At 39.3% G+C, this 19,789-nt stretch overlaps 1 protein-coding gene across 45 annotated transcripts in view; it reads right to left on the reverse strand.

Moving 5' to 3' along the window:
* Positions 1-19,789, reverse strand: part of TENM4 (teneurin transmembrane protein 4) — a 1,535,912-nt gene that overhangs the window by 128,169 nt on the left and 1,387,954 nt on the right. For all 45 annotated transcript variants that reach the window (XM_072936977.1, XM_072936960.1, XM_072936968.1 and 42 more), the window contains one exon: positions 16,147-16,347. In XM_072936977.1, the coding sequence (XP_072793078.1) occupies positions 16,147-16,347 (201 nt within the window). The remainder of the gene's footprint in view (positions 1-16,146; positions 16,348-19,789) is intronic.

Raw genomic sequence — 19,789 nt, forward strand, 5'->3', positions numbered from 1 at the left:
TATACAGCATTGAGTTCAAGGAAAAAAAAAAAACAAACAAAAACAAAAGCCCAAATACTGATGCAGTGTAGCACTGCAGATGAAATTAAATTAATCTATTTCTTCTCCAGACTCATTACGTGGCTGCTACTTTCCATCTCTCATAAGCCCTGACTATACTCTCCTGTCCTCAGTTAAAGGAGAGACAATTCATAGTATTTCAGCCTATGAGGTCTTTTCTCTGACTTCTGCCTGGTGCTTCTATGTTTTGACCTCAAGCCTTCGGCTTCACTGAGCCATTTCATAGATTTTACAGGGTAAAGACACAGTTCCTTTTGGGGACATGGAGAAGTGAACAGAAGAAATGCTGAGCAGGGCTGGGTTGGAAGCCCAGAAAGGGGTACCAGAGTACTCTACAGTGCATATTTTTTCTCTGTGTCACTGGCTGCATATAAAATATTCAAAACTACTCAGCCTGCATTAACATCACACCTGACTGAAATTCAGCCATACTTAAGTTGCTTTTAGTCTTTTGCTAATGAATACCCCATTTACAGGACACTTGGGCTGTTCAAGAAGTTTTGATATGCTCCTGAGAGGGCTGGAACATTCACTTCAGCTCCAGGAGGAGCTGCACCACAGCAGAGAGCTGCAAGGTTTAAAATCCCTTATGACTAAACAGACTTATGATGAAAAGGATCAGAGAGCTCTTTGGACAATGGTAATTTATGCTAAGAACAGCAGTAATGCCTTGCATGTCTAGAAAACACCTTATTTTTCAAATGTGATATGAGAACAACATCTAGCTCTTGCTTCCCAAAAAGCTCACGGTGGTGGGTCAGTTTCCAGCAAAACTCCTTCTACTGCAGCATTGTGGATGTCTCCGAACTCCCTCAAACATTTAGTCCTACATGCTTAAGTCTCCTAGTGAAAGAACTCTGGAGTTCAAATGGGCTAAAGACACTCAGAAACTTGTCTGTATCATTCAGAATCAAATTTGCAAAAGAGTATTTAAACAGAGCATGTGCACACACCATGTGCTGTTGAGATGTAACAGAATCTAGTATAGGTTTTATTAGAAGCAAGTAGAAGTTACACTATCAAACAATAAAGGCATGGCTGAGGAAGGGCTCGAGTTGCTATCAGAAGTTTTTACTTTGCATATGGCATCCAGAGACAGATTTTCACAGCTCCTAGCTGCGAGGGAGGTAATATCATACTACAGTACCCGATGAGAGCCTAAGGGATGGACAATTATTGAAACCCATCCTTGCTGAAGGGCTGGAGTCCAGACATATGTTTTCTACTTTTTTCCCCAACTGCCAGACAGCACCGCAATGGAGTGTGGGCTCGTCAGGGTGGTGATGAACACACATGACCTGCAAGTTGGTTAATATAGCAGTAAAGCTGCACTAAAAAAAAAAAAAAAAAAAAGTAAATTTGGTTCCCCTTGGCTGACCTGATAAACAAAGTCTAGGGGAGGATAAAGGAAACAGCAGATTAAAAATCAAAAGCTAGATTGATGCTGCTAAAATTTCAGCAAACTGAGAAGAAATACCTTGAGAAAGTACAAAGTCTGAGAGTACTCGTATTTAAGCCTGAACTCCAAAAATTATTATTGTAGTCTCTGGTGCTTTCCAGGACACTTTTACCATAGGGCTACTCTAGTTAGATTGCAACTGCTTCTCTGGTTATTAGTTTACATTCTTTATTCATAAGTGTTGAACATGGATCTCAGAATATCAAATAAGATGTAATTTTTCTTGCTCCCAGTTTACCCAGCAATCTAGAGGATGCCAACTTGGTCACTTCACACCTTCATTATATCCTGTTCTTCCTCTTTGTAAAAAATTCTTAATTATATCTAGTCTAAATCTACCCTCTTTTAGTTTAAAACAATTATCCCTTTTCTTATAATTACTCTATTAAAATGTCTGTCCCTATCATTCTTATAAGCCCCTTTTAAATAGTAAAAAAGCCACAGTAAAGTCTTCCAGAGCCTTCTGTCCCCCAGGCTGAACAGCCCCAGCTGTCTCAGTCTGTCCTCATAGCAGAGGTTCCTCAGGCCTCTGGTTATCTTTGTGGCTTCTAGACTTGCTCAAACAGGTCCACATCCTTCTTGTGTTGGAGACCCCCACAACTGGATCCCAGAACTGGATGCAGCACTTCAGATGGGGTGTCATAAGAGAGGAGGGGTAGAATCCCCTCCCTCACACTTCTGGCCACACTGCTTTGAATGCAGCCCAGGGCACTACTGACTTTCCTGGGCTATGAGAGCACATGGCCAGGTCATATCCAGCTTTTCATCCATCCCCAAGTCCTTCTCCTCAGGGCTGCTCTCAATCCCTCATCCCCAAGCCTGTATGGATACCAAGGGCTCCCCTGACTCAGGTGCAGCACCTTTCAGATAAAGTAACCAAGGCATAAAGAAGGAAAGTGATGGATCCACAGGTAAATGTGAACTCTGAGACAGTCACATGAATGCCTTGATGTCCCAATATGCAGTCTTGTGTCTTACAGCTAAGATGGAAACATCAGATGTCTACAGATGGTGGTGAAGAAAAAAAAAACTAGAGCTAATAGGAATAGTGACAGTCAGAAGCCTTCTTGGAGTTATTTAACGGTGTCAAACTAGGATAATGGAGTGCATTCAAAACTGGTGAAGAGAGAAAAAAAAATCATGTTCTGAAAAGCAGAGTCTCTGTGCAGTCATTCCTATGAAAAAGGATGGAAAACCCCCAGGGACATTTGCATCTTGACTGAAATATTTCTCAGACAACATTCTGCCAAGGAACAGTCTTGCACATGTAGGCCACGGATATGCACTGCATGGTATAAACAAACAGGTCTTAGGCTAACCCAGAACGGGAATGCTGAGAACATTTCAGGTTTCATCTCCCACCCAGCTGAGACCCCAGCCAAAGCACCAACCATGCACACAGAAGTGTGCAGGTTCCAGGTTATGAATGTGTAATTCACATATAATGGATATATGAGGTGGTTTGGACTCCCAGGCCCCAAGAGTTGTAATATAGACTCTCAGCCATGAAAAACACTTGTGAAGAAAACTACTTAGGACAGTCTCCCTAAAATGTAGTTTAATTATTTCTGACAAGGAACCAGGAGCCAGGAACTCTCAAAACTAAATCTTCCACTTAGTGCCAGTTTAAAGATAGATGGGTACCCTACAATTTAAATACTCTTACAACACATAACCCGCTACATATCCTGGTCCTTTACAACACAGCCCTCTTAAATGCTCACAGGTTTCTAATTAGTGATTAAATAGTCAGAATAGCTTTTACTTTTCTTGTAGCATGCTAAGAAATTATCAAAATGGATTTCAGATTAAGCTTCCACTTAAATACATGTCTTTTTGGACATAAAAAGACAGCTAAGGCTGTTTTATAGAACAGGGAAGATGAATAGTTTCTTTGTCATTCAGTCTCAGAGACAGAATTTGTCACCTCTGTTCTTATTACAAGCTGCATTTTTTGGTACATTTCCCAATTCTATTGTTAAAATGAGAAGACATGATTAGCTACCATCTGAGCTGCATGAACAAATGAGAAGGAAAGCTTTTAATTCTCCTATTACAGTATTCTCAGACTGGCCAGCTGCACTACATTGCTCCTGACTATTTAAGCTTAGTTGTAACACTCTGCCTGTGCATAAAAGACCTGTCCGTTAAATATTTTCACACCAGCTGTTCTCAAAAGGTGACTAAATATTTCCTTTTATCTTTAATCTCATCCAGTGTTTGTATGAACAGCTTAGCCCTCCTTATCCTTTCCTAGAGGTGCACTATGTTTTACCTCATTTCACAGTGTAGCTCTCAAAGCTGTTTGTAGTTCCTTGAAGAGAGGGGATCTTCTGAGTAAATCTGGCACCCAATTCTAAGAGCAAATATGAGGCTTAATGTCCTCAATCCAAGCATCTCTGTGAGAAACACCTGGACTTTGAGTATTACCCTATATTTTGCTCCCTTATGTTTGTACTTACAAGAGGGCACTGATGGATAGTAACTGATTCAGGGATGCAGACTTTTTTCCTAAGGAATCAAGCTTGTATCAATGTTCCCATCTGGGGTTTTGCCACGTTATTGTGTTGGAGTGATGTCTTGCATTGCCTGAATCTCACCTCATGTTATGTCAGTCTTACCTGAAGAATTGAATTGAGCCTAATTGCCCTCTGTGGATCAAGAAGGAAAGAGAGATAGCTCCAGAGGATTATTCACTTGAAACCTCTTTCATGGAGAATTTCTGGAGCAGACAGTGCTCAAGGCATTGTTGAGCTTGGGGTGGTTCATCCAGAGGTCTCGGGGTATCAGAAATATTATTCTTAGGAAAGGACAATGCCATTCCAATAGGATTCTGCTTATTTTTCATGCAAATAATAATAAAAAAAGAAATATCTCATCTTCAGTTCCAGGACCTCCTCTGTTTTACTACTGCTCATCCCCACCAGGAACCAGCCCATTACTGGGGGTCAGAGCAACCTGTTCTAGTGGAAGGTGCCTCTGCCCATGGCATGGGGGTGGGAACTAACTGACCTTTAAAGACTCTTCCAACCCAAACAATTTTGTGATTCTATGAGCCCAGACTCAAATGCCTACTGGCTAGTTTTTAGACAAATGGTTTTTCTTTTTTTAAATTTTTTTTCTCATTATCTCCTCATGACTGGGGGAGGGACTTTGCTCTGGTCTGCTAAAACTGCCTCAGAATTCCTCAAGGCTCTCTTAAAAATCTTAATCCATCTTGAATCCTACCCAAATCTTGACAGTGGCTGCTGATGTGCCTTAACTTCTCCACAGTGTTGTTGATGAAAACTGTAATGTAATTTTACTCTTTCTCTATCAGCACATCTCTCTGTTGTTGTTCACTTAAAGTTTAAGAATCTCAACTATCTGAAGCTAAGATTATCCTTTTTGTTCTGCATTTGCACTGTGCCAGGTATAATGAGGTCACAGTCCATTAACAGCACTTCAGAAGTTAGAATACTAAAGCAATTACTCATACAAATAAAAAAAAAAAAACCTTGTACCTGCTTCTTTCTCTCTTTTATTTTTTTTTATATCCTGCTAAAAACTGGCATAAATCTGTCCCCTTAAGAACAAAAAGTCTGCTATGTTGCCTTTGATATTTCAGAAGAAAGAGGGAAAAGAAACCTATCAAACACTAATCCAACAATGCAGTGCTTTGCTTATGGCCCTTTTTAATTGATGGAACAGACACAGGAGCCTCCAACACAGGAAACGGGATCATTCAGAATTTCCTATTATTTTCACATTACATTAAAGACTGGAGTTGGGAAAGGGATAATGGTGTTAATTTGTGCTTAATTTCTAGCAAATCCATTTTTACATGTTTACCCCTGTCCTACCACATACCTTCAAATTGGCTTGACAACAGTTTAAAGCTTTCCAGCTTAGAGAAGAGCAATGCAGAGGAAAATTTTTCTTTAGCATTCATGTGATGCAGAATCAGAGATTTAGCTGCTTCTGACCTGTCTACTAAATCCTTTAATAAATATGGATTTAGTGCTAAAATATAAGATCAGGTGAAATTGCTCAGAGCTTCCTGAAAACTGGGTCAGTTCCACTGACCTTCAATATATTAATAGAAAATTTAATAATTAAAAATCTGCCATAACTGGGATTTTCTCATTTCAAGTTCACTCATTTGAGGTGATTTCCAGCCTCAGACAGAATTTTTTTTCCAGAAAAGCACAGGAGAGGGGCGCTGCATGGAGCTAAAAAGCTGAGTTTGGTGAGGAGCTAAGCCTTGTTTTCACAACCGGCTTTAGAAGGCAATTTATAGGGAATATCTGGGAAAGGCAAGAAATATATAGATGAAAAAACCAGAAGGTGAGTGATCAGCATGATTTAGATAGCAGTGAAGTGCTAAAGACATTCTTCATAACAAAATACATTTTGCAGTGTTATGAAACTCTCATTCCTGAGATTTGATAACTCTGTAGTGACATGAACTCCTGTGCTGTTACTGAAGTAGACATAAAGCACATTAGCTTTTAAAACCATTCTTTTTACAAATGTATAAGGAAAGGAACAAACTAAGGAGCAAGAAAAAAACCTGAAAGAAGAGGTGTGGATTTTCTGTCTCTGCTAGTAGCTGATCTGTACCAGGAAATCCTCTGAAAACCATCCTGGTTTAGCAGCGAACAGGGAATGATTGTGTAAGTTCTGTCCATTAATTGAGGGATGTATTTTGATCATGTCCTGTAAGCAACGTCTGCACAATTTAATGCCTTTAAACAAATATTTATATATTTTTAAAGCATACATCAAATATATAAATATTACTAATGTAGAAATAATAATAATTATTTATGTCTATAAATATTAAACCTGTTATTTTAGGAGTGCAAATAAACTTTTGGTACTTTGATGACTCTCTGCTCCACTCAAGGGCCTCAATGTGTTTTACACAGCTCAGTAAATTGAATGTAAATAAAAGGTAACAGCTATTTATTTTCTTTCCATGGATGAGGAAATAATGATTAAAGGATGCTCTCTAGAGACTGAAAATGAATCCATCAGCTTTGCTATCACCCCTCATCAGGCCTTCAGCAATGGCTTTGAAATGTGACTTGGACACCTGAATTTTCACCTCCTGAACACAGAGCCTGCCCTAAGGAGTATCCCAGAATGCCTGCATTGGGGAATGCATATCCTGCATTACAGAGTAACCCTAACCAGGACACCTGAGCTGGCCTGAATGCTGATGCTTGCCAGCTCTGCAGGAGGACTGAGTACAGGTCTCCAATACAGGTGCGGGAGGGATAACTCTCAACTCTGCGCTTGCAGGAAAGACTGGGTACGCACAAAGGAGGTATAAAACACAAAACAGAAGGGGAGAGAGATTTTCCAGTCAAAGTGGTTGAGCTGTATTTAGAAAGGTTGGTGAAAAGCCCTAACAAAAAAAAAAAAGGACCCATCTCTGGCTCCGGCCCTCAACTAGACAAAAAAGTTCAACTGCACTTCAGCTTTTTCCCCCGGTTTTCTCCTGGTATTTGCTGGCATAAACAGTTTTGTGTTTAAATGAAAGGCTTCTGCAAGTCCCCTTCTAGGTCTCACTTCTCTCTGGAGATCTAAATCAGGAACCAGGATATCTCTGAGATGCCTCATTTAGAGATGAATAAATAGTCCACAGCTCCTCAATAACTCCTCAGCTGGTGCTGAGTAGATCCAGGACATGTGTCCGTAACTGCCCTGGAACCCACCCTCCATCTCCAAAATGAGTAATGAAGGGGTTTGGTATAGTAATATACTTAAACTGATGTATATGTGTCCTCCAAGACTGAGCTTCTAACTCTGTAACCATACAGGATTGAGCACAATGGGACTCCTGGGAATTCTTGCCAGAAACAGCAACAGTGAGAACAGGAGCACAATAGACACAATTAGCTGCACAATGTACACTGGTACAGCTGGGACATCTTTTAAAAAAGTATTTCACTTTGAAGTGCAATTTCAGCTTGCTCCATGTTTGCATAAAGGTCTTCCAGTTCCTGTCTGGAAAGTTGTAATTCTGTGCGATGAAATTCCATTAAACTACTGTGGTGCTTTTTATCAGCTTCTACTTCCTAGAGTATTTATACTCTGTTTTCATCCTTGCCTTAAATGCTAAGGACTGGCAATCACTTTGTGCCTAAAGCATCTCCTCTAAGGCTGTGATTTTCTTCCGTACTCATGTCAACCTTCCATTTATTTATTATTATGAACTCTACTTTAAACTTCCTCTTGTTGTTGAATAGCAGGACATGAAATGTCAGGTATCATCAGGCTTCAGTCTTGGAGCTGAGATTTGTTGAATAAAAATAAATATCCCAAAGTGCAGGATTGTATTTTTCTCTTTGATGCTTAATTGAATCTCTATGCTTTCTGGGATGTGTTACATCTTCCCAGAAAATAAACAATTTCTAATATATTAAATGAAATTCCTAAAAAGGATTCTTCTCTGGACTAATTTTAATTTCTTCTCTGTCCATAAGGAAGAGATAATTTGACAGGAGAAAAGTGTTTCGGTCATGCTTTAAAAGAACTGATTTATTTTCCAATTCTGTACATTCTGTTTTTTTCCAGAATAACTTCAACAGGATCAGTCAACAGTGTATGCTGAAGTGATCACAAGCTAGATTTGCTTGGGATTCCCTTATTCAGAGCTCAGTCCCAACATGGAGTCCTTTTTCTTCACACAACATTTTGCCAAAGAACTTAGAACTTTTGTTGTTATTCATCTTCTTCAAAAGGAGATACAGAACACATATGAAACATGCAGAGCTGACATATCCAGAAGTTAGATATCTGTCTATCCACACAAATGAGATGCAGCAGTAGCTGTTCCAGAAGGTTTCTGTTTCCTATGCTGTCCATATGCCTCAATACTGATCTGAAAGGATCACCTTTACTGAAAAGCAGCAGAGCTCTCTCCAAATAGCTTTCTAACTTTCGTCTGTCAACATCATTAGAAAGTGCTCATTAGTGCAAATTGTGATGATAGTTTTTAGAGTATGAACATCTTGTAATTTGGAAGGGGGCAGAGAGAATATACTAATTCCAGTGCATCCATTCAGACAGCTTATTAAAGAATGGATTTCTGGCCTTTAGTATACATCAATCCACTACATGACAATCATTGGTCTTACATTGTCTCTTTCTTGCTTAGTTTTTATGTTATTCTGTTTTACTGACTCAAAGACTCTTTTCCTTATTATCTAACTTTGGACATTCTGAGAATTATACATAGAATCATAGAATCATTTGGATTGGAAGGAACATTAAAGACCAGCTTGTTCTACCCTCTCCTACCATAGGGAGGGACATCTTCCAACTGAACAGGCTGTTCAAAGCCTCCATCCAACTTGGCCTTGAACACCTTTAGGGATGAAGCACCCACAGCTTCTCTGGGAAACTTAATTCAGTGTCTCAAATATGATTTGATGAAGCTGAAGGCATCCAATAAACTTTTGCAGGAACTCTGATTGTGATGAGCTCCAACTGGATGGGAGTGTAAGGTCAGTCACAGGAGGTATCTACCAACAATAGCATGGAATTGACTGAACAGCATGGAAATGACTGAATGCCAATGGAGAAGTCATGACATGGAACATACAACCATCCTTGCTGAGCAATGAGTGGCTTTATCCACCATAATCAAGGTAGATCATGGCAGAGACTGACTCTGTACAAGTATCGCCCTGCTGATATTGCAGCAGTATCCTGATTAAAAGTAGGAATAGTCAGCAGCAGAGGTATAGATTCAAAAATTATGAGGCTCCTTCTTTCAAAGTAGAAGAAGCAAAAATTTGGTCATCTGAGATTTAGTGATACAAATTGTAAGTTCTCAGTGATATAAGCAAACATGCTAATTGCTCAGTCATCCTCAAAACATGATATTTTAACAATACTCTGCTTTAAACATGGAATTTAGTATCTTGTGTTGTGGTGAAATTTTTCAAACTAGTCACATTAACATGAGCCCCACTGACTCCAGTGCAACATTGCTGTTTTCAGCAGAACAGTCCGCAACACAAAGCATAACTGATCCAAACAAAAATAACTTTTGAGCTCATGGTGTGACTACTGAGGTCACATTTGGAGATAGAGAAGAATGTTGAACTGAAACTGGCATGCTGGGAATTAGCCCTAATCATTGTAGGAAACAAACAGGGGATGGAGTAGTCTTCCCACTGCCCTTTGTAGGGGTCCATAAATTTTCACTGATTACTGCTGATACAAGAGAGAAGCTTTGCTCATCACAGAATGCCTAAGGTCAATGACAACCAGGGACTGCTTGTTACACGACTGGACACACACTATTCTCAGCCTGAGACATGACTTAATCAGAGCAAATGCTTTGTGATCTAATGTTCAGAGACAGACTGATGATATCACTGCTTCTGCACTGGTTTTGTTCAAGTGTGAAATGACAGCTAGAACACAAGTTTTCAGTTCCTTCAATTCTCCCTTTGTGTATGACCAAGACTGCATGGACTGCTGCAGAGAAGGGGTTAAAAGTAAGATCCTAAAGCCATCCCTGAGCTGACAGAAGTTTGATGAATCGCTGGTTGGCAAGGAAAATGTCCTAAAACAATTTTTCAGCTATCAGACTTAAAGCAGGAATCCATATTTGAAAGGTAAGTTGTATTTTCTCTTAGTGGGAGTTCTCTCCCTCCCTTTATTATGTCCCTTTCATCTGCTGAGCACAAAGATACTTGGACCTTTGAAGAATTGGACTCGCCACAAAAATAACTACAGCCTATTTCAACTACTATCTTTTTTCCACCACATCAGGGTCTCCTTACACACATTTTTAATAAACAAAAGGAAAGGGAGTAAAAGGATATTCAAATGAAAGCCTCCCTGAATACTTTTATTTCAAAGATTTGGGCAGATTTTAGTCTTTTATTGCATTTTTAATAAAAAGCTTAGAAGACTTTAAAGGCTAAGTTCGTCTTGGCAATGGGTAGGCTAAAATCTGCACTCATGAACTCAACTACATGAAAAAAAATCTTGTTTTTGACAGTGATAGCTCTTATTAACACTGTTCATTCTCTAGATTCACTAATTTCTTCACAATCCACAAAGCAGATATCTGCCAGGCAGAACCTGTGAGAGCCTTGTGTGTGCACTGGGCTGCACATACTTTTCCCTTTGAGAGAAAAGTTACTTCTCTCTGAACAAAATGGACATCATAAGTTCAGAAATCAGCATGTTATGCTTCTGCAAGGCAGAGGACAAAATTCCTGCTGGTACAAAACATTTCCTGGCTTTCAATGACCATTAAAGGACCAAAGTAAGGCTTTGAGGGATGAGTCTGCAATTTAGGTATTGAGCCAGAACAGGTTTTGATGGTACCTTCTGAAGACCAGCTTTGAATACACTGTGCTGTGGCATTCACCAAAATTTCAATTGCCCCAGACTAATGTTTCTCACAGGTCTGCCAGGGTAGTGTGAGGTTTAGTTCTCTTTTTATTCCTCATGTGTTTTAAAACTAAGAAAAAGACAAATCAGCAACTTCTTAGGTATTAAAAGCAATCTTGGTCTGTAGTATGTACAAGCCTGTACCACATCAGAGATGACATTATAACTATCTTTTAAAGAGACATTTTTACCCCTGAAGAAAATGACTGTTTAAAGGAAGACTTATATGAACGTTTTCTAAGGATGGATTTTTATCTCGGTGGCCTTGGGCATGGCACAAAATTAACATGGGATTCTGTTTGCAAAAGTTGACACCAGTAAGCCCAAGGAAATAAAAATTTATCACAGATGTTGTGTTAGCCATGGTTCTGTTTGAACAATGGGATATGACACTGTGTGATAAAATGTATGAGAACTGCTTCTGTGACCGTGTGTGTGTGTGTGTATGTGTGTATGTGTATGTCCATGTGTGTGCAATAGTCTCCTGCACAACTCCTATAGAAAAAAAGACATTTCAATGTAAAGGTGCATCTACTTCAGCTTAACTCTTTAAAAAGTTCATTCTTCATGGTCTCTTTATCTATTAATTGGAATAGGGAAAAGATGCCTGTTTCAATGAACTGTACTAACTTTGTGGTGGAGAGCTCTGTTGCATGACACTTGAAAGACTTTCACCATTGTTAATTTATACAATGAAATTAATATTAAAAAATTCAGTCATTACCATTAACTGATACAGGGTCTTAAATCTAATCATTGTTTGTGAATAGCCTTCAATTGATCCATACTCCTGCAGTGTAAATAGGAGCTTTTCCACTGACTTCAACTCACAGTGCAATAATTTATAAGAATATAGCTTCCCTGCAACCAGAGACACAGATTCACACACCATGCTAGTTTTATTTTAAATGCAACTTTTCAACATACTGAAAGTAAGTAAAGTCAAGGAAGGTGGGTAAATACCTGGTGGTCTGCTACCCTGTGGCTACCCACACTATTTCCCCACTGTGCTAAGAGGACAGGTTTATCTAGGAATACCTGTCATATGTAGTTCTCCATAACCCTGTAGCAAAGCTTGGTAATCTGCATTTCCTTAAGGCAAATTTTAAATGCCTAAATATTTTTGTGATTGTAGACCTTCACAACAAAATGTGTCAGTAAGTCACTGGGAAGCAATATGTCATCCCTGCTACAGTGGGGACAAAAAGGCAGTCATAAAGTCAAATGGCATAACCTCAGAAATCCACATTAGCAGCAGAAGTGATAAGAGAAGCTATAATAGGACCAAAGTACTATATTTCATGGGATATGGCCATGCAAGCTCAGCCTCAGTCTCTGGCCAGGCACGCTCTCTCAGTCTTCAAAATGTGATGTAAGACAACGTAACTTCTTACTTCTTTACTGAGCCCCAGCTTCCAGTTTCTAAGTCTTATCGTTAAATGTGCAGCCCATGATTTTATGTCTCCACTGGCAATTTAGGACTACCACATACAAAGTACTATTCTTATTACTGCTCTCCTCCAATGTATTTTAAGGTTCAGAAGTACTGGTGCCTGCATGTCACCTGTGCATAAACTGCATGAGTCATTACGAATGAGTGATGGAGAAAGGATCCTTATCTCCATGCAAGTCAATCTACAACCATTATCAGCTGCACAGAAAGTCAGTACACTTAAGACACAAATAACATATTTTCTATTGCTGCTTTGTGTATTCAACTTTGCAATTATTTGAATGAATACTGTGCACATAAAGATGTCAACTACCAAAGACAGAACAGTATGAAAATCACTGGTTTAAATTTGAGAAGAGTGAAGGACAACACCAGATAACTTAATTCTTTTAATAATGATTTTGCATTCAAGCCTAATACTGTTCTGACGGGCCTGGAATTATACTGATGCATCAACGAGATCCCTCTGGTAAATGGTGCATTCCCCCAATGCAGAAGACATGACTCACCTATTCATTTGACTGAAGTCAGCAAACACGTCTTATGGTATGTGGTCTGCTGCCTCTTGATTCGCCAGAAATAGTTGGGCCAGTTTAAATAGGTCAGGAGTGAGACTGTATCCCATAGTAAATTCTGTTTCACGCTGCAGCACAGGCCATTTCCTTCTTCCCACTACACTCAGACAGTAAGAGGGTAAGAGACCTGCTCCATAATGGCTTCATTAGTTGCCAGATAGGGATTATAAGAGGTGAAGGGAGATAGCTTCCCAAAAGCCTGGGATACAGAAGATCTGTGAGAGCAGACTGGATGAATGGGGTTAGGATCAGTGGTTCCTTAATTCCCTTTCTTTTACCAAGCATTGCCTTGGACTTTTTAGCTGAACTGGGTTATAAAGGACTTTTTAAAATTTGCATATGCAACAGTACTAAGATGCAAAAGGGAAGTGATTTAATTATCCCATGGAGAAAACAAAATACCACTTTTATTGCTCAGTACAAGTTGTCTCTCAGAATTATTTAGTGTAAGATACTCTTTCTAGTATTTGGGAATCAGTCAAAAAAACCCAATGTAAATTGAGGGAAAAGTGATCCTACAAAATTGTCCCTTGCACAAAAACGTGTAATATGTTTGAGAAGCATTTTCCCAGAGTTACAATTCTGAGGTAGTATGGCAGCAGCTCTGTCTCAGCATGTCTTGGCAGTGGGTAGACAAAGAAAGCAAAAAAAAACCAACCCCAAAACATCTAACTACTTCTTCCTACAATGCAGTTCAGAATGGGAATCTCTCACATTTAAGCTGGCACAGCTTCTATATGAAGGCTAAGTGGAATGAAAAAAGTATAAACAGGAAACAGGAATCTCTGTAATAGTATTGTTTTGTGAAAAGTGAGGGTTTTACCCAGTAATCTGTGTTCTCTAAGATTACCACTAAAGGCAGGTAAAATCTACCTACTTAGCTGAAAGATCCAGTCTAAGGTTCAAACAGTCTCTAGTTTTATTTTCTACATATGACAACCCACAGACTACAGCTACTGCTTCCATACTGCCTGATAACCTAAATGAATACAGCATACATCACTGTAGACAGGTGCTATTCTTAACCTCAAGGTAGTAAGAGCTGGAAAATCCACTATACCTGCTCATATTCTGTGTTTTCAGATAATTATGCTGTTTCCAGGGTATGTCTCTCCATGTGGTTTATGAAAGGGGCTGTCCTTGGCACAAATCCATGTGGGCACAGGTGTATACATTTCAAATATTAGGACTGAACACAGTCCTAACTGCATAGCTGAGCTGAGGGTGATTTCTGCAAGTACTTAGCTCTTTCCCTTAGTAATTCCTCTGTTCTGTTTGGTCCTGTTTTATAGGACAATAAAAATCTGTCCCTTTAAGACCCTTCTACAGAACCTCCACCCCAGTGGGTTGGGCACTGTGTTATTACATGCAATAGCATGCCTGCTCACTCTATTTTAATGATGCAAGAAAAGTACCACATATCCTGTGAGTAAATCTATCTTTCAAATCAAGTCATCAATTCAGTGGAAAGGTCTGGGCTAGAAATGGAAGTTTACAAATCATCTTAGCTGTGATTTTAGCTGTGAGGCACAATAACCTGAATGTTACAAGCATTTCAGTGAGGAAAAAGGTCTTGGAATGATGCTCAAGTTTGTCTCAAATAACTTCATGCTGCCAAAGAAAGTTTGCACTAGATGGATTTATAAAAACAGTATAAGGAAAGCTTATAAATCATCTGTACATGACCCTGCAGGTTAACAAAGGGAAAGTGAATTCTATTGGCACATTGAAATAAACATTTTTACAAATCCATCCCTGCAATCCCCAAACCTCTGTACAACACAGAATAATGACTCAATTATGAACTATGCTACAAACTACAAATACATGACTACCTTTCCCCTTATGGTAGTTTAAAAACAAAATTCACAGAGTGCGGAATTGAAGATGTTAATACGGGGAAAGGAAAAGCCTGGCACCAAATTTATCTTCCCTTCAATGTATGATATCTTCCCTATGTACATCTGCAAAAGTTTTGATCAACCCAGTTTCAGCCCCAGGCAAGTAGAGTAGGTCTCCTACTCTGATTATTCCTCAGTCCAGTCAATTTTACTTTATGACAAGCTTCTAACACCCAGCCTAAATGATGATTGTCAAAAGGGTTTTCTTATGTTCTCAGCACCAGTTTATTCAGTTTGCCTCATCCTTGGAAATTCTCTCTTAAAATACTTGCAAACAGTTAACCTGATTTTCTTCACTCATGATAGCAATTCCTCAGTGAAAATGTTGTTTACATAATTTTTCTACTATATTCACTCTCCTAATAGCTTTTTTTTGGGTTGCTTTGCTAAAAATTCTTTTAATTTCACTGCCTATACTGAGCTGCCCTGGATTTCTGGCCTAGTTCCACTACAGTTGTGTAAGGTATAGAAACTGTTATTGCTGGGGTCTCTTTTTTTGTGAGCACACAATACAGGACAAAATCCAAAGGCTGATGCTCTGTAGGTTCTGACTATTCAATGTATTCCACTATTTCTCAGTGCAGTCTTATCTAAGAGCTAATTGCATTTAGAAGAAAAGGGTCTTGAACAGTTTTTCTTTAGCCTTCAATTCCCATACCTGATGCAGATTTTGAGTGAGATGCCCATTCAGAGGAGGAATAAAGGTTGCTGTTCCAAACCTCTACACAAAACTGCCGATAAAAATCTGTCTTCTTGGTAGCTGCTTGTACTAATAAATACTTTTACTCAGTAAACTTATTTTTAAGCTGGTAGAAGACAGTCTTTTAATATGAACCTCATGAGGCACTCTTCCTCCTCTAGCCTAGAAAAGCACAATCTTTGAATTCAGAAGGGAAAGGAGATCTGACAGATTACTGAATCGTCCTTCTTGTTTACAGCGACTAAAGATTATTTAGTCATCTCCTAAAAATCAAAACAGACACTTCAGTGGCTACTGGGGTTCATCAAGAACTATCCCCAGAACAAGAAGTTATATGAGGATCATCAATTACATTAACAGCCATATAATGAACAATAGCAAGCCTAGGTGGCTTTAATGGAATTATTCATATTACTCTATGCTCAGCAATGGTAGCAGAATTATTTATGTAGTTGAGCTATGGAATTTCTCCTTCCAGTTAGGCCCTACATGTGCTTCACTGGAATACATCTGTAGCACATTTTTGCAGATCTACATCTGAGTATTTCACAAAGTTTAATGAGAGACCAACAGTAAGTCAGCGTTGACGTTACCAATTGAGCAGTCATGGCCAGTCCAGTTGGGATCGCAGCTGCAGAGTCCAGTATCTGGGAGGAAGGTCCCATGACCAGAGCACTGATCCAGACAAGTGGCTCTTGGGGTCTCACAATTTGTTCCTCCCCAGCCAACCGAACAGTGACATTCTCCTCGGACGCACACGCCTCGTCCCGAGCAGGTAGGATCCATGCAGTCCACTACATGTGAGAAGGAAGAGGAAGAAGACAGAGAAAGCAAAGGGGAATTTCATATAAAAAGCTATCAGACTGCTGTCTACACAAACATTTACACAGTATCTGAAGGTTTAAACCAAAAAGCCCTGCTGTGAATAAACCAGGTGCTTCATGCAAGAAGTCAGTGGCCCTAAAAGGCAGTGAGACCTAAAACACCTACGTGAAAAACAGAGAAAAATCTAGTGATGAAATACATTCTTTTATGCAGGTCTGCACTAATAAGGGATCTTTCTGGTAAGAACAGGCTAATATCAATTAAAAATAGAATAAGAATAATATTCCATCATACACATAGTGTGTCTTCATTTATTCTATTAGATTAGCCTAAATTACTATTACTAATGAATTTGAAACTGAGCCCTACTTTTCTGAGAGAGAATTTTGCATAAAGATTCAGCAGAAGCTGACATTCTTATTCAGCAAAATACATGCTTAAATTGAAGAATGTGCTTATATCTGTACAGGTTTCATGGAGACTTAAAGAAATTTCACACTGAAATATATCCACAGACAGTTTTTCTGGAATAAGGATTAAAATAAATCATGCCTTTTTTTATAATGGTGTTCTTCTGGTTTTATTTTTGATCAATTAATGCTCTTTCTTAAATGTCTGAGATTTACTCCACCCCCTACAAAGAGGCACTTTCCTAACAAGATTGGAGACCATTTAGTTAGGGGTATAGCAATGTACACCAAAAAACCAAATGTACTCCCTCCCTGATTCCTGAGTTATGTGTTTTGTAGGCAACTGTCAGCTGCTCTGCCCACAGGGGAATTTCACCCAGCAATTGGAAAATATTAAATGCACCAGACACCCTCCCAGAAAAAATGACTGGAGGAGTCGATCGTCTATTTATAGATAAAAGCTGATAGGACAGCCTAGAGAAATTCTTCCCATCTTTTGAAACGGTGTGTGGCAGTTCCCTGGGGACTGGTGACAAGTGTCAGTCTGGCTAAGTAGCACAGGAAAACTGTCCAGCTTCTGGCTCTGATACAGCAGAGCAGAACATGGCTACTGCACACACGACAGGTTTGTGGTTCAGTTTTTACCCCGGAAAAGCTAATAAGAATTCCACTGACCTGTTTAAGATCCAGAAACCTTAAAAGGAAACACAACAGCTGCTCTGATAATTCCCTGGATTCTCAAACCCTTCTGAGTCTGACAAGTAATGGCTCAGTTATTACTGTCCCAAGGCATGAGAGAGAATTTTCTTTTTTGTTTGATTCCTGGAGCTCTGCTCATAGCTGGAACAATCCTCAAAAATTTTAAGAGGCTGGAAAGGATGAGTCCATAAATCTCCTTCACTGTTAGTGAGCTGGGAGTGAGGGTGCCAATTTTAGCATGAGATCCTTGAAGTCCTGGCCCTGTTCTTTCTCAGCAGTAATAAGTATGAAAAGGACTAAGGGACGGAGTAGCAGCCTCGTCGTTCTCAGCAGATGGTTTGAACGTAGAGAACAAAGATCACAGGCTAACTGACAAGAGGCTACCTCCAGGCAATTAATCATCCCTTCTGAAGGTCAGTTGGGAAAAAGGTGAGTTTTACAGGGGCCTCCATCACAGGAGGCAGACAATCTGCTATCTCAGCTCTAACACAGACGATTATAGGAGGGGAATGTGCATGTCAGAACCTCCCATTTATCATAATCCCAAGGCCATTTTTCATGTTGAAATGAGCCCTTTCAGAAAATGTCACACACAACGGCTACTTTAATCTCAGCCTCACTAGATCTATCTCTTTAGGCTTTCTGCACCATTGGAAGGGCCCTGGGACAGGATTACAGGCTTCTGCTTTCTTCTTAATCAATTGCTTAGTGGATTTGGAGTACAATGGTATATTTTTAGGGAGTTCTGCTTGACAAATTTAGCTGCTCAGCTCTGAGAGAAGCAGAGATGAGGAGCTGGGCATGAAGGCAGAGCTGACAAGATCTAGTATACCTGGAAAAGAAAAAAAAATTGTATGTCTGTGTTGTTGGTAGGAAAATGTCCCAGACGGCCAAATTCTTGGTTGGAAAATGCCCTGTTTGTAGTTAATCCTTGTGCAGAATCTTTGCCAAGGAGATAAATAATGTAGCAAGCAAGGTCAATGCCTCTTCTACACTTTTCCCCAATATGCTTCATGCTTCATTGGTCACACAAGTTATTAGGCTTATTCGGTACCCAAAGAGTAACTTCTCATATTTCACTTCTTAAATTTTCCCCCCTCCCTGCAATGCCTCGCTGGCTTAGGCCATGCCTTATAAAATATGGGGTCAATAAACTAAGGAAAGAGAAAAGAAAATCTTGCGTAGAGATTGTTGGCTGATGTTTTATAAACATTGCTGAACTTGTATGGGGGAAAAAGAAAAGGCAGAAGAAACCCTGGAATGAAAACCCATTACAAACGTGGACCAAGCAGTGAAGCTACGAGAACTGAGAAATAATAAAAAGTAATCAATATCAGATGGCCCTTCTTAGAAGAGAAATTAAAGAGTAAAAGCAATTTAAAAAATAGTATAAATCAGCTTTTTTTTACCAAATCTAAATATGTATATATATGTTCTCAAGATTTCCCACATGGCATATTTCTGAGCTACTTCCCCCCCTCACAACATGATACAAATTAAGCCTTGAGTATCAAAAACATGCATGCTTGGAAAAATACTAAACAGCCCATAAGAAAAACCATGTTCTCTTTGTTCTTCTTCCTTTTTCAAGTTTTGACCTAGTGGGACTGACACTGTCCCCCACTACAGTGATAACACAAAATAACTGAGCAGTGCCTGGCTTTTCTGCTTTAAACATGACCAGGGAAATAAAGGTTCCTGTTAGAAAAAGGTCAAATCTCACTCTGATTTACACACATTAAACACTTCTGGCTGGAGGCACAATCAGGATCTTTTCATTTCTGTTTATCCAGTAAAGATATGATCTAGTAAATAGGAGGTCTAGAGATGCTTTAAGGATACTTGAGTAGTCACAATCTTTGGGGTTTGCATGTCCCACAGCTTCACTGAATTGTGCTTTAAGCTAAAATGAGGCTTTCACAAGAGATGGCTTATTGTTACAAGAGCTGATACTGTCTTCATCTCTAACATTTACTGACACTGAAGCCATGCTACATCAGAGATGTCCCACTCCAACACATTTAACACATCAAAAGAATTGCTAGATTAGATGCCATTTGAATGTCTGAATCCAATTCAGCCTATTTTCATTGCCTGTAAAATAAAGCCATTTCAGATAAAGCTTTATCCTGCATACGTGAAGACAACCATAAATTAATTCAAGTCGTTGTCATTCTTAAATGTATCAAATGATGTCTTTAATCTATCAAGCGGTGAAGAGGCCTTATATATGTACTTCTGGAAGTGCAAATTAAGAATAATTATTTACTAGGTCACCAGCATAGAATTCTGAGAACAGTTT

The sequence above is a fragment of the Taeniopygia guttata genome, chromosome 1 (assembly GCF_048771995.1).
Source record: "Taeniopygia guttata chromosome 1, bTaeGut7.mat, whole genome shotgun sequence".
In the NCBI taxonomy this organism is placed as follows: domain Eukaryota; kingdom Metazoa; phylum Chordata; class Aves; order Passeriformes; family Estrildidae; genus Taeniopygia; species Taeniopygia guttata.